Source organism: Hemicordylus capensis, chromosome 3, assembly GCF_027244095.1.
Source record: "Hemicordylus capensis ecotype Gifberg chromosome 3, rHemCap1.1.pri, whole genome shotgun sequence".
In the NCBI taxonomy this organism is placed as follows: Eukaryota; Metazoa; Chordata; class Lepidosauria; order Squamata; family Cordylidae; genus Hemicordylus; species Hemicordylus capensis.
The window spans coordinates 337,268,058-337,283,167 of record NC_069659.1 but is presented as its reverse complement, the minus strand read 5'-3'; the positions used below and the strand labels follow the sequence as shown (position 1 = coordinate 337,283,167).

The following is a 15,110-nucleotide window of genomic DNA, read 5'->3' as shown; positions in this document are numbered from 1 at the left end:
TAGCTACTGGACTGAGTAGAGCCAGACAGGGCTGGCCCGAGGATCAGGGGTGATGAAGCTAAGCTTGGCTTTGGCACTCTCCTGCCCCCTTTGCCCATGCAGACGGGCACCTCGCATCAGGTGGGTGAGTGATTCCCATCGCCTGCCCTGGAACCAGAAGTTAGGCGGAAAACCTCCCAGTTCCTACTTCACTATCTCAGTCTCAACCACACACTGCTAGTGCAACAGTTCTCCTCAGCTATGTTACCAAGTCTCCTTGCTGTCTGGTGAGGACCCTGCCTTGTCACTATGTACTTTGCTGTGGGCAGCCCAGTTGCTATGTGAGACTGTGCTGTCTAGCCAAGTCTGGCCCTATCCAGGTGGAGCGTGGACACTCATCAGTTCAGACCAAGCACTAGAGCCAGTACTGCTTAGGCCTATGCCAAGGGAGAAGGCAGATCAGGATCAGAGGAGTCGGGCAGCAGATATGGTGCAAAATGCTATATTCCCAAGCTCTTGGGTACCTTTATTCTTTGGCAAAGTTCAGTTTTGCTAGATCCTCAGTATACAGGTTTTTAAGATGTCTAAGCCCCATGCTTGGCTTGAAGTGTGTAAGCTCATTGCATTACAGGCCAGTGAAGGTAAAGGAGATGGTTAATCCCATAGCTGGAGGAAGACGCCAGAGAATGGTATGGCGGTGGGGGAATCAATGACCCTGATTATAGCGAAGGGTCAGTTCATGTCCTCAGATGAGACCAGGGAGGACAGAAAATTTAAGAACAATATAAATAAGGCCCAGGGGAGCTATAAACAGCTGCCTGCTTTTGTGGACTGCATATTTTCCATCCTCACTCTAAACACCCATCTTTGAGCACTCTCAGTGAATTTGCTGCCTCTACAAACACAGACAACCTGGACTTAATTAAGCAATAATGCTTTCTCATTTAAATAAAGACCACTTAGCACATAAAATGAATGCAACTTTATTTTCTCAAAGGCCAGTGGCCAACCCTGACTTGGGATTTCACTAGTGGTCCCAGGCTCAGAGAACACTTTTAGGCAGAGGAATTTCCAGGTGTTGGGTGCATTGATTTGGCAGGTCTTAAACCCACAAACCACATGGAGACTGTAGCCTTTTCTAAGTGAACTCCAAGCCAAACTAGGCAGAATGTGGGAGCTCCAAGTTTGGACAATGTTGCTTTCCCCAAAAAGCAACTCAGGGGGCAATTTGGCTTAGAGTCAGATCCAGGAGTCACAAGCCAGGGAGCAAGATACAGTGGGGACAGTCAAACTTCCACCTTCATGCGGAAATCTTTATAGCCATTCCAGGTTAAAGGGAGCCAGTGAGCAGCTTGAACTGCCAGTCATTCTGAAGCCGAAGAACCCATGATTGCTGAGGGAACTTTCTAGCCTCTAACAGTAGTGGCTTTCCATACAAGGCTACATCAAACAAATTAATAGATTCCTAGTTAGGAACACAGGAAGCTGCCTTCTACCGAGTCAGACCATTGGCCCATCTAGCTCAATATTATCTACACTAACTGGCAGCCGCTCTCCAAGGTTTCAGGCAGGAATTTTATTCAGCCCGGCCTGGAGCATTTGCACACAAGGCTGTTACGGTGAATCTCCTTCGGAAGAGAGTGTGTGCGTACATACACCGGACAAACTTACCCCAAAGTTCATTTGAGATCCTTGGAAGCACTCCACACACACAAATTGGGCTTTGTCTTGCAAATTCTAGCTTAGCTCAGTGTATTTCTGGGTTTTTAAAATGATGGTTTTAAGCGAATTTTTCTAGTTTTTCTGAAAATGCCGGAACAAATAGGGAGAGGCACTGACATAGAATCATTAACATGATAAGAGGGAAACACTCTTTAGGAATGCAGCAGATATAGTTCTTTAGAAATGCAAATCAAGCTGACTTGCCTAGCTGCAGAAAGTAAACTCCTTAAGTTCTAGTTAAAAAGGTAAAACCTCTGTGTTTGCCCAAATTGACTTTTTTGAACAATATTAGTCTGCTTGCTTAAGGTTTTTGCCGGTTAAAACACCACGGTTGTGTTGGAAAAAAGGGAGGAAATTTGTTAGTGCATACAAATGCTCCTACTCTAGGACACGAGGTTTTGAAGGCAACATTGTGTTCCTACCCAAGGAGTGTTTGCGCTCTCTCTCTCACGCGCGGGCTCTCTCTCTTCCCCCCTCCCATTGGCTAGAAGGAAAACATGGAGGCATGCAATGTGAACCTGCACCAAAAGGAAACCCGAGAGCAGAGGGGAGGGGCTGCTTTCCTCATGCTGTGAGTATAATTTGAAGTGGCTTCGCTCAACATTTACCCCCAAGCTTTACCTGCTGTGCATAAAAGCCCCTGGAGATGCCAGGGCGTAAACCTGGGACCTACTGCATGCAAAGCAGAAGCTTAGCCACTGAGCTATGGCCCATCCCTTAAGGGGAATATCTTAAAGCAGCACATGTATGTAGTCACCCATCCAAACGTGAACCAAGGTGAACTCTGCTCAGCAAAGAGGGCAGTTCATACGTGCTGCTGAAAGACCAGCTTTCTAGCCCTGGCCCACCAAGCTTAAAGCAGCCTGCCACCTATAAATGGCTTGATGGACTGCTTGTTCATTTCTCCGTACTGGGGCAATACCGATCCAGTGCTAGGCTTGGTGGGTCACAAGTCTGTACAGGCCTGGATTTAAAGCATGAAACTTATGGACAAAATGCTTCTTCCTGTAAAGGAAAAGTGTGCCGTCGAGTCAATGTTGACTCCTGGCGACCACAGAGCCCTGTGATTGTCTTTGGTAGAATACAGGTGGGGTTTACCATTGCCATCTCCTGCGCAGTATGAGATGATGCCTTTCAGCACCTTCCTACATCGCTGATGCCCAATATAGGTGATTCGAACTGCCAACCTCTGGCTTGCTAGTAAAGTCATTTCCCCACTGCGCCATTAGGTACAGAAGAGCATTTATGTACCACTACTAGTAGTTACTTGCCTGACATGGATTACAAGTACTCACATTTAAGTGTCCAAAGTGGAACATTCTTGCGGTGAGTTTGACCACCGTCGCCAAAGATGCACAGAGCATGGCAAGACTTGAGCAAAAGTCTAGGATCTGCAGTGCCAGGTGGTACCATTCATAGTGCAGCGGGTCCTTGCATGCAGGAGCAAACTTGTCATATGGAAAAGGGAACCGGACTGCATAGCCAAGGTAGTTCGTTCCTGAAACCCCAGCAAAGGAATAGTAGCAGTAAGGCCCAAGAAGGAGAGATTCAATAGCAATGACTCCTTGGACTGGAGAAGTGATGATATTTAGGATGCAAAAAGTGAAGCCAGCTTCCCACTGGAATTGAGACAGAAACCTACGGTCACATTGGGAAAATGATTCAAAACTATTTTATTTATTAGATAGTGAGGCTATTCACACGAGCGTGCAAAACTGGGCTAAGGGAGTCCAGCCCGATTTTGCATACTTGTGTGAACCACCAGGATGGGGCTCAACCCTGGTGGCCACACGGTCGCAAACCCGCCAAAGTAGCCTCCTTGCTAAATGAGGTTAAGGGAGTGAGCGCTTGCAGCTGTTGCAGGGCACACTTGAGGTGGGGAAGGGGGGATCCCAGTAATGCACTGCAGGGGACCACGCAGCAGTGCTTCCCTGCACCCGACCCCCAGAGCTGCGGGATCAGCCGCAGGGGAAGCCACCACTCATCTGGAAAGCCAGCGTGGTGTAGTGGCTAGAGTGCTGGACTAGGACCGGGGAGACCCGAGTTCAAATCTCGGGGACTAGGACCGGGGAGACCCGAGTTCAAATGTAGTACACCGCTCTGGGCTCCTTGGAGGAAGAGCGGAATAGAAATGTAACATCATCATCATCATCATCATCTGGGCAACCAATTTGCTCTCCCAACAAAGAGTAAGTGATCGTCTGCAGGGAAGGTAAGTGAAATCTGCTTACTCTCCCTGTAGACCTTGCTCTTATTTATTTTATTTTTTAACATTTATATCCCGCTCTTCCTCCAAGGAGCCCAGAGTGGTGTACTACATATTTAAATTTCTCCTCACAACAACCCTGTGAAGTAGGTTAGGCTGAGAGAGAAGTGACTGGCCCAGAGTCACCCAGCTAGTCTCATGGCTGAATGGGGATTTGAACTCTGGTCTCCCCGGTCCTAGTTCAGCACTCTAGCCACTACACCACGCTGGCTCCACACTGAACATGAGAAGAGCTCCTATGTGTTGCCTTTCCACCCAATGAGGGCCCTCCATATAAGTATATATTCATAGACTGAGTCAGACCATTAGTCCATTTAGCCCAGTGTTGTCTCCTCTGATTGGCAGCAAATTCTCAGGCAAAGCCTCTCCCAACCCTGCTACCTGAAGGCAACCTGTACACAAATTTCAATTGAAAACATTCTAAAAAAGCAATATTTCTTAAAGACAATAAACCAACATTAGCAACACAAGCCAGGACAAAAGACACTAGCTGACATACTGTGCAACAGTCTGTGTGCACTGTAATGCAACATGCACACCATTTCACAGATATGCTCTTTCACAAATATTGAGTGATAATACAGTCATTGTTTCCAACGGATTTTGCACAATTTTTGCATTTGCGCAAGAGTGGACTTGCGCAACTGCGTGCACATTGCATTACAATGCACACAGAAGGTTGCACAGTCAATCAGCCACTCTTTGTCCGGCTCCCTAAAAGGCCCTCTGGAACTAAACGATCTTAAACAGTCTTTGAAGCTGATTGGACTGCCCTAGCTGGGGGAGTTTCTTAAAGAGTAGAAAAAGCTGGTAGCTGAGATGGGGGAAAGACTAGAAGATCATTCACGCGAACAAAATCCCTGGGGTGGGTGGATAGGAAGGCAGGAGTATACCTACCTTCCCTCATAGGATCTTCCTGATCCCATCGTCGCAGCCCAAGCAGACCCACAACTGGGATCCCTGGTAGAAGGGCACACACATGCCCTTCTGTCCGGGTAACAGCCCAGGGCAAATTCCTGGGCTACCTGGTGGGACAGCGCTGGGATCAGCCACGATCTTGGTGCTTCACATGGGCAGCCCTACCATGGTAGGGTTGAACAAGCCCAGTTAGGGCTGTTCATGTGAACAGCCTCTCTATTGTGACTGGACTTTCCACTACTTAGTCCGGGGATGTCAAACTCATTTGGGGGGTGGGCTGGAATTCATTCCAATGCACCTCCAGGGGGCGCACCTGCCTCGTGCACCTTCATGCACCCACCTTGTGCCACCTTTCCCTTCTCTCATTCATGCAGAGAAAGACTTTCCCTTCTCTCATTCATGCAGAGAAAGACTCTTGCCACCTTCGGTCTTTGTCCTCCTCCTCCTCCCGCTTACTCTCACTCTCTGGCTTTCTTCCTCCCTCCCTCGCCCTCCTGTTTTCCTTCTGCTCTTCTTTCTTCTACAAGGTGTCTAAAGAAAATCCAGGTATATACTGTACATATATTTTAATATAACTATAATAAAACTAACCCTTAGGGAACACTGTTCAATTACATAAGGAGTTATAAAACTCAATATACACATAACATAGTCATTAAGATAATCCCTATATCAAATTAAAAAGTCCAGTAGTCCAAAAACCCATCAATAAGATGGGAGAAGTCCAAGTCAATCTTCCCAATGTCTTGTTTTAGCCGAGGGATGATAACTCCTTACGTAATTGAACAGTGTTCCCTAAGGGGTCGTTTTATTATAATTATATTAAAATATATGTATATATCTGGATTCTCTTTTGACGCCTTGACATATTGTTGAATCCATATAGGGTTTTGTTTTTGTGTGCTTGCCTCTTTCTTCTGCTCCATCTTTCTTCTGCCTTTGTCTTCCTCCCCCTCCTCCTCCCCCCTTCTTTCACTCTCTTCCTTTCTTCCTCCTCTCCTCTCCATCCCTCCCTCACCCTCCACAGGTCTTGCAGGTCTTACCTGCCCCTCTGTTCCTCCTCCACCCCACCATACTGTCCACCGCATGTACAGACGCCATTTATGTGCCAATGGTGTCCATGGGCTGCTGGGAGCAGCAGGCATTTAATACTGACAGCACCAGGTTGGAGCACTGGGGGGCAGTGGAGGAGTGATGGAGGGGCAGGTAAGACCTGTCTTCCTCCTTTTAAAGCACCTGCCCACTGCCCGCTGGAACAACTCAGCTGGGACAGCTCAAAGCGTTTTCGCACCTCAGATTATTAGAGTCACCAAAACGCTTCATGCACATCCCTGTTTCTCTCATTCTCTTTACTTCTTCCTCCCTCCCTCGCCCTCCTGTCTTCCTTCTGCTCCTCGTTCTTCTGCACCATCTTTCTTCTGTCCTTGTCCTCCTCCCCCTTCTCTTTGTCTTTCCTCCTCTCCTCTCCCTGACTCCCTTGCCCTCCACTCACTCCTTCTGCCTCAGTCCTCCATGCACTGAAAAGCCAGGGAGATGCAGGAGGGAGGAGCCTGGTGGCAGCGCGAGAGGAAGGAGAAACTCTTCCTTCCGAGTGTGGGGGTGGGGGAAGAGAAGCATCGGTGGTAGCAGGAAGGAGAAACCAAATGAAGGGACAAATAAGCCAATGGATGAACAGGTGAGCCAGCCAGCTGTAGCAAGTGAGGAGAAATGTCGCCACTTCAGCATGTGGTAGGGAGGTGCATGAACTGGTCCGGAGGCCATTATAGAGGCCTTCAAACTGGTTTGAACATGGCCCAGTCCGGCGGTCCGGTGCCAGGGGGGGCTGATTCTTTAAGGGCGGGTTGTTGCACTTACCCTTCCCACCGCTTTCCCCCCACCGGCACTCTGGTTTTCCGAAATGTTTTTGGGGCAGCAGCATTCCTCCCTGCCGCCTCTGCCTCTATTGTTGGCTGGAAATACCAGAAGTAGCCATTGCGCATGCGCCCGCCGCCACCACGCACATTGTGACATGCGACATGTGCAGTGGGCACGTGCGCGGTGGTGGTGGGCACACACATGATTGCTATTTCCGACCAACAACGGGGGTAGGGGCAGCAGGGAGGAACACTGCCTCCCCAAAAAAACATTTTTAAAAAATGGAGTGTTGGTGGGGGGGAAAGCAGTGGGAGGGGCAAGTGCAACTTACCCACCCTTAAAGGGAGACCCCCGCTGGCAGCGGACCGTGCCTCCGCGGTTCCATGCACATCCCTCGCATGTGGCGGGGTGGGGGGTGTTGGAAATGGAGTTCCAGTGCATTGACCTTTTGCACCAACTATCCTAATGACCACTAGGGGCATTGGGATTAGAGGTAGTTAGTGAGAGTCTCCTTACCAGTCCCAGCTTGCCTCTGCTCTATGACCCCTGCTTTGACTCCTCAGGTACTTCCTGTAGAGAGTTGGTCCTCTTCCTTCCCTCCTAGAGAGAAGATGGAAACATCTCTCTCTCTCTCTCTCTCCCCCTACCTATTCATTATGTCGCTGATAGATAGGATAGGTTTTTCCTATCTCAAATGTAAGGTAAAGTCTGCCAACAAGTCTCCTGGCACCCACAGAGCCCTGTGGTTTTCTTTGCTAGAATACAGGAGGGGCTTACCATTGCCTCCTCCCACGCAGTATGAGATGATGCCTTTCAGCATCTTCCTGTATCGCTGCTGCCCAATATAGTACCAGCAGGGATTTGAACCAGCAACCTTCTGCTTGTTAGTCAAGCATTTCCCCACTGTGCCACTTAAGGTGGTCTCAAATGTACTTCACTAATAAATAAATTTAGTTTAGACTCTATATCATGCATGTTACTTAAATAGCTGCAACAACTAAACTTGGCATTCTGTAACTGGAGTGGTAGCTTCCTTGATGCTTTGCTAAAATAATCACAAACCCCAACAGGGGGAAAGAAATACAGTGGCCAGGGTTGATACACAGCTCCTTGGGGGCCTGAGAAAAAAGTCCCATGGGCCAGATCCACCCCAGCAGTCAACAGTTTGACAGCCCTGACTTAGTCCTTTAAAATGCTCTCTACTGAAATTGGTCAGATTGGGCACAAACTGAAAGCCTAGTTGTGATCTAATTGTCTCCCTTCCCATTTCATATGCCTTGGGTTCTCAGGGAGACAAAGGAGTAAGAGTAGAATATATCTGGAAATTGTGTTGATGACCAAGTTCCTCAGCAGAACAGGCCATCAATATAGAATCCTTCGTCGTTAGTGGGTAAATCTCTCAGAGAGTTCTGGAATCCAATCAGCTCCATAGGTCTCCAATATTTAACCTGGAAAACTATGGACAGTTCATGTCACTCTGTCGGCAAGGTGAAATGAGCAGGACATCCAATGAGTGGGCCGATTATAACCATGGGCGATTATAATCAGGGCACTTTGTTTTAATTATGAAATTTGGAGTTATAAAACAGATGACAAATTCCCAGTGCCCATTATAGGTTAGCTTTGCATTATCCTGCATGGATTTCAAAATAGTCATGAAAGACAGGCCTCTGTATGATGTTTCTTCAAAATAATCTCTCTCTCTCTCTCTCTCTCACACACACACACACACGTACTGAAAAAAGTATGACTGCTGTTTCTCTTTGGTACCTTTCCCAAACCCTTTCCTCTCGCAAAACACACATCTTAGAATCCGTTGGTGAGATAGAATGAACATTCTCTGGATAGGCAATGAATGCCATCATAAAACATATGGACAAACTCTGTCCACAATAGTTTTTCTGCTTGTTATGGAAAGAGCTCCCAGAATAGGAAAGTCCATAAAAATTATGAACCGTTAATGACTCAAGTGAAAAACATAAGAAGGCAAGGATCTTTTCCTTCAAAATAAAGTGATCTTATTATGAGAATGGTGAGATGATATTGCTGAGACGTTCAGCAACACCTCTCCACTGAGAATGAGAGCATCTCAGCTGCCGAGATTCATATTTCATGGCTCAGAACTACAAGTCTTGGGAGTTGATAGTGATCATTGGCCAATCCAATTTGAGCCTGGGGGCATTTGCCCCATAATACTTCTCAGCACTGTTCCTAAGGGTGACAAGAGAATCTTCCTTTCCCTCAGTGCTGAATGTGTTTCTGAGCTGTTTTAATTCATCTGCAGAATAACAAGTGGACATGATGATGGGGAGGGTTTTGTGGGGAAAGCACAATTTTTAAGAAAAACTAAAATGATCTTGGGGGCAAAAAAGGAGAGTTACCAAAACCCAAACATGCTAAAACTTACTGCATGGATGGATTTCTTATTTATGTATTTTCCATGTATCAAAGAAGCAGAAAATTATTTTTTTTTTAAGTTCCATTGGTATGATGGCTTTTATTGGTTCTAACAACATTCCCTTCTTTTAAGTCAGGAAATATCTCTGGATCTTGCTCAGTCTTGTAAATCTGGTAGAATGTTTTAAAGTGTGCCTGCTATAAACCTTGTGTTCTTTATCTGATCCATAGCTTAGGAAAAATAGGCCTTTTCCTCTTGAGTCTATCCCTGGATTAACTCTGCCTGCCTACTGCCTAAAATGTGACACTGTATAGAATAACCACATAAATTTACCAGGTATCTCTGAGTCCATTGTTTTTCAGCCAGAGCAACAAGTACACCTGCAATAACAGCCTGTAGACAGAGGGGAAAACATATGGTTACACGTCATAAAGTTAGCAATCTTAATAGTTCTTTGTTCTCTCTGAAGTATTTTGCAAAACAGACTTCTTTAAAAAATCACAACACAGGGAAACAAATCTGCTAATATCAGGGCTGTATATGCCATGCAAGTAGAGTCTGGCAAAGAACTTTGCATCTTAAGAATAATTTTTTCATCCTCCTGTTTTACTGAGTAGTAAAAGCATTTTACTACTCAAGTGTTTGGGTTAGAAAGCTGTAACTGTCACAGTTTTCTTAGAAGTGAGATGTATCTGACAATCACTCCAATTTAATGTAGAACTATTAAGTAGTATTTAGGCTTATTGGAACGATTATAATGTCCTATAATTGCACCTGATAGCAGAGAGAGAAGTGAGCAGTGGTGCTCTTAGCCCTGGACTTTGGAGCAGAAGTACAGGGCCTCCCATCCCGATGGCACTCCCCAAATCCTCTTTAGTCTGTCCTGAGTGGTGTAGTCATAGGAACATAGGAAGCTGCTGTATACTGAGTCAGACCATCTATCTAGCTCAGTATTGTCTATAGATATTGGTCTATCTAGCTCAGTATTGTCTACACAGACTGGCAGCAGCTTATCCAAGGTTGCAGGCAGGAATCTCTCTCAGCCCTATCTTGGAGAAGCCAGAGAGGGAACTTGAAACCTTCTGCAGTTCCCAGAGCGGCTCCATCCCCTGAGGAGAATATCTTACAGTGCTCACATGTGGTCTCCCATTCAAATGCAACCAGGGTGAACCCTGCTTAGCTAGGGGGACAAGTCATGCTTGCTATCATAAGACCAGCTCTCCTCTGGATCACTGCTGGCCCGCATTGTGCTGGGTGGCCGAGTGTGATTATGACCTGTGCCAGGTGCTTTAGAGCTGGAGGGGGAGTGGGAAAACCAATATGTGAGATATGAATAGGGGGATGATGCTTAATTTGCAGTGGTGGGGTGGGCTCCAGCAAGGGTGGGGGGCCTCCAAAGGCCTTTAGGTCCAGGCTCCAAAATTACCTAGGTGCACCTCTGGAAGTGAGGCAACAAAGCTCACTCCATTGGGTGCAGTGGGGCCAGCAGCCATTTTGCTTATCCCCTTCCAGGATTGTTTCCTCAATGGCCATTCCATTGAGTAATTATGTAACCTGAATGTTTTCGTACCTGAATGTGTTTGTTTTTATCTTCCTCCCACTTTTACTTTTGTATCATGCCTGTTAGATTGCAAGTCTATGGACAGGGCCTGTGATTTTCAAATCCAAGGATATTTAGGACCTTTATTTAAATATATAAATAGATCCTGTGGAGTCTAATAGACCCCTGGTATCTTACCTGTATATTTTTCTTCAAAACATGACAACAGAATAACATTATACAAAATATAATTAAATATTGAATAAACATCTCTTTCTCTTAAGTGTCATATCAAATGGCTTTTGTTGTGTTAAATAGGAGGTTTTACGGGGTCATTTAGACCCCTAATATCTTTGATGCATATTCCCAGACCACTTTCTGCATCATGACACTTTTTCTGGAAACAAAGAATATTTTGTATCGCGGCTCTTCCAATCTGAAATGTTAAGGATTTCAAAAATCCCAAAAATCTGAGGGAAATCTTTCCACTAATAATGTTATTCTGTTGTTATGTTTTGAATTACTAAGAAAGATTACAAACTGTACTCAACCTGGGCCAGAAACAAAGAAAAGAAACCATATGACAGGAACTTTCCTTTGATCCCCAAACAAGGTGCTGGAACCAAACTGGTGACGTTATTTCTATGATTAGCCATCACAGATGTTGCCTATTAAATTCACAGTTCTTCATAAAGTAATGGCAATGCCATTTCTGAAACCCTTCCCACACAGAGTATCTGTTGTTTCATTCAGGGGGATTAAGCCCCAAATAATTAAGGCTGGATTCCTTTGGGCCACTTGCTTTGGAGTAATTGGTTTTGAGCATCCCAGCATACTGCTGTGGGTTGGGGGGCCAAGGGCGTAACTATAATTGGGCAAGGGGAGACAGTTGTCTGGGGGCCCACTGCATTGGGGGCCCCCCCAGAGGCAAGTCACACGAGTGACTCCCCCAGTCGTACACCACCCGGGCTTGCTTCAGTTGTATCCATCCTCCGAAATTGATGTGAGTGTTAAGACCTGGAGCTACCAGAACAGCATGTCTTTCTCTAGTACCATTCAATGACTTGCATCATCCACAATTTTTATATTTATACACACACACACATCCCCCTATGTATATAAATTTTACTATGCTTTTTGTTACCACTATTCAGCCTCATTTAAGATTTCTTTACTTCATGAGCTGAGCTTCAGTGTGGGGGGGGTCATTTTAAAATCTTGTCTCTGGGCCCAGTCCAACCTTGCTACACCCCTGTGGGGGAGCTTTTGCCCAGCTTTAGCTGGTGTGCCAGCTGTGTCCATCCTTAGACCAGTCAGACCTGGTTAGAGTGACCAATACTCTTGTTACATCTTGGTTGGATTTACAAGAGACCCTCTTCATTTTCAGGAGTTCTGTTCCCATGTATTTCCGCAGATAATGAAATTGTAATAAAGTGACCTTAACCCTATGGGGATTGGGGACTTAGGTTCCTAAGCACACTGAAGAGTGCTGACAATACAAGAGAAAGCAGAAATAAGCACAGTACCTTGCCTAATGGTGCAGCGAGGAAGTAACTTGCCTAGAGAGGAAGAGGTTGCCGGTTCGAATCCCCGCTGGTATGTTTCCCAGACTATGCAGAACACCTATATTGGGCAGCAGCGATATAGGTGATGCTGAAAGGCATCATCTCATACTGCACGGGAGATGGCAATGGTAAACCCCTCCTGTATTCTACCAAAGAAAAACCACAGGAGTTGACACAGACTCGACGGCACAACTTTAACTTTACTTTACCTTGCTCTCCAGCTCTTCAACAATGCCCCCCCCCCAATTTCCAGATCTGTTATGTTTGTTCTTTTTTGATGGTTTTTTTTTTTTAGAAAAGAGCTACAAAATGACTCCACACTACAAAATGGTGGTAGGAAGTGACATCAGACATCATTTCCAGCCACTCAAGAACTGCAGATAGATGAAATCACCCATATTTTCGCTCCATGAATAAAGAAACTGGGTCCTTATGACCCAACTGTGGATATGCAAAACCATGGGTGCTTGGGGCCGCAGATAATGAGGGCCACCTGTACAAATCAAGACCCTCTGGAAGCTTCAACTAGTCTCAAATGCACAGCAAGACTCCTGACAGGGTCAAAAGTCACAGAATGTATAACACTATTCTTGTGGCAGCAGTGGTTACCAGTGTGTTTCTGGATGCAATTCAAAGTGCTAGTGATGAGCTTTAAAATGCTTCATCGTTTGCAGAGGCGTATCTAGGGGAAATAGTGCCTAGGGCAAGCACTGAAATTGCGCCCACTGTCCAAACATCTGACACCCATCTTTCAGATAACTTTACCATAATATCAACTGAAAAATACAAATCAAGCCTCGTTAATCTTTTAATATTTCAAAAACTATTTAGCAGTGGACATAGCCAGACCAAAAAGGGCTGGAAAACTACAAATGTCAGTATGCTGGGGCTCATGAAATACCCAAATACTATGTGGAGGTGTACTTGGAAAACTAAACAGAAGTGCCTGTCTAATTCTCTACTATGCATTGTAGCATCACTATTACATAAGTTTTAGAATTAAATGGAGAATTTGACTTTTCCCAGAGACTCTGGAAAATAATTAAAGGATATGCAGAGTAAACTGTGTCACTGCTTGGAATATATTCTAGCCTTTCAGAAAGACAGTTAAAATGAGAGAAAAAGAGCAAGAAACTCCCAGTGGGCCTTAATATTAAGGATTTCACACTGATTCAAAGACAAACTCACCATTAATAGCCATATTATTAAGACATCACATTTAACTCACTTATCACAAGAAGCAAAGTAAGAGCAAATGAATACAATCCTAGCTCATAAGCTTCAGCTCAGTATTCACAAGCCCTGATTCCCTGTACATAGTGCCAACCTGAATATGTGTACAGTCTTATATTATATTAATTTTTTTACCTGTAGCCCCTTCAGGGGGCTTCCTAAAGGCTGGGGGGGGAGGTCTGCAAAGGTTCCCCTCCCCCCACTGGCCTCTAGGGCCTCACAGGGACCATTTGAGCATGTGCGGTGGCCATTTTTAAAAATAATCTTTTTTGGGGGGAAATGGCTGCTGGAAACAAAATGGCCACCGTGCATGCTCAAATGGCCTCTGCGAGGCCTGGCATGGCCTAGGGCCTCACAGAGGCCATTGACCATGCACAGCGGCCATTTTGTTTTCGGCAACCATTTTAAAAAAATTTAATTTTACAAAATGGCACCCCCCTTCAAGTGGCGCCTGGGGCACGTGCCCTGCCTGCCCTACCCTAGATTTGCCCCTGATCGTCTAGGACCAGGGCACTGAAGAATCGTCTTCTCACATGAATCTGCCCAGCACATGGAACTGACAGAGAGGGCCTCCTGCATGTTCTACCTTCAGTGGAGGTTTGTTTGTTGGCCATGTGGGAGCAGGGCTTTCTTTGTGGTGGCCCCCTCCCTTTGGAATGCTCTCTTATAAGAGGCTCAGTCGACTCCTTCTCTCTCCTGCTTTAGTGAAGACAGTTTTATTCAGGCAGGCTTGTAGAAAGATTTGTTTTTATTGCTGATGGCTTTATTGTGTTATTGTTAGTTTTAACTGTTGTAAGCTGCTCTGGAATGTTTTGTGATGGTATGGGGTATAAATATTGGCTGACGTTCTGTGCAGCTTCCTGTGGGCATTGTTAGCACTGTGGGAGCTGCTGTGCCTCTTTCAAAAAAAGCATTCATGCAATTGCACAGGAGCTCTGTTCCACAAACACTAGAATTATACAAGGACAGTTGCACAATGTACAGCCATGATTTCCAAGGGCCGTAGATCATGCAACCGCATCTGCACAATTCCAGCGTTTGCTCAAGAGTGCTCTTGCGCAATGGTGCACATGCTTTTTTTGAAAAGAGCATACAGCTCCCGTGGTGCTTACCACATCTACTGGAAGCTATGCAAAATGTCAGTCATTTTAAATAAAATAAAATAAATTGCCTATGCCAGTTGTGCAGGAGACCTGAAGACAGTAGGGTCTGGGATTCTCTTTGCTTTTCTACATTTGCCCTACCAAAACCCTGAACTTTGATGCAGTTGTATCAGTGGTTCCCAATCTGGGAGGCTCCAGATGTTGCTGAACTGCCCCAGCTTTGGCTGGGGATGATGGGAGCTGTAGTTCAGCAACATCTGGAGCCTCCCAGTTTGGGAACCAGTGAGTTGTATGATTTGTTTTCAGCTTTTGTCAGTTCTTCGTTGTTTTAAGACCCAGCTTTTCACTTTCATGGCAATTTGCAGCAACAACAAAATAGGAGTTTGAATAGATTTCTTAGGAGATTAAGCCTGAAATTCTAATCTTGGCATCACCACACCATTAAAAAAAAATCTCATGAACAAAAGCAGAACCCTCTGGAGTCACGAGTGGCTGCTGGCAAAATTTAACAGGCAAAAAATAACAAATAAAT

General features: G+C 45.5%; 1 protein-coding gene across 1 annotated transcript in view; it reads right to left on the bottom strand.

Annotated features, from left to right (window-relative positions):
• Positions 1-15,110, bottom strand: part of TMEM212 (transmembrane protein 212) — a 39,519-nt gene that overhangs the window by 9,778 nt on the left and 14,631 nt on the right. The window contains exons 2-3 of the mRNA XM_053304604.1: positions 9,471-9,530; positions 2,997-3,320 (exon numbers count right to left, since the gene is read on the bottom strand). Of these exons, the coding sequence (XP_053160579.1) occupies positions 2,997-3,320; positions 9,471-9,530 (384 nt within the window). The remainder of the gene's footprint in view (positions 1-2,996; positions 3,321-9,470; positions 9,531-15,110) is intronic.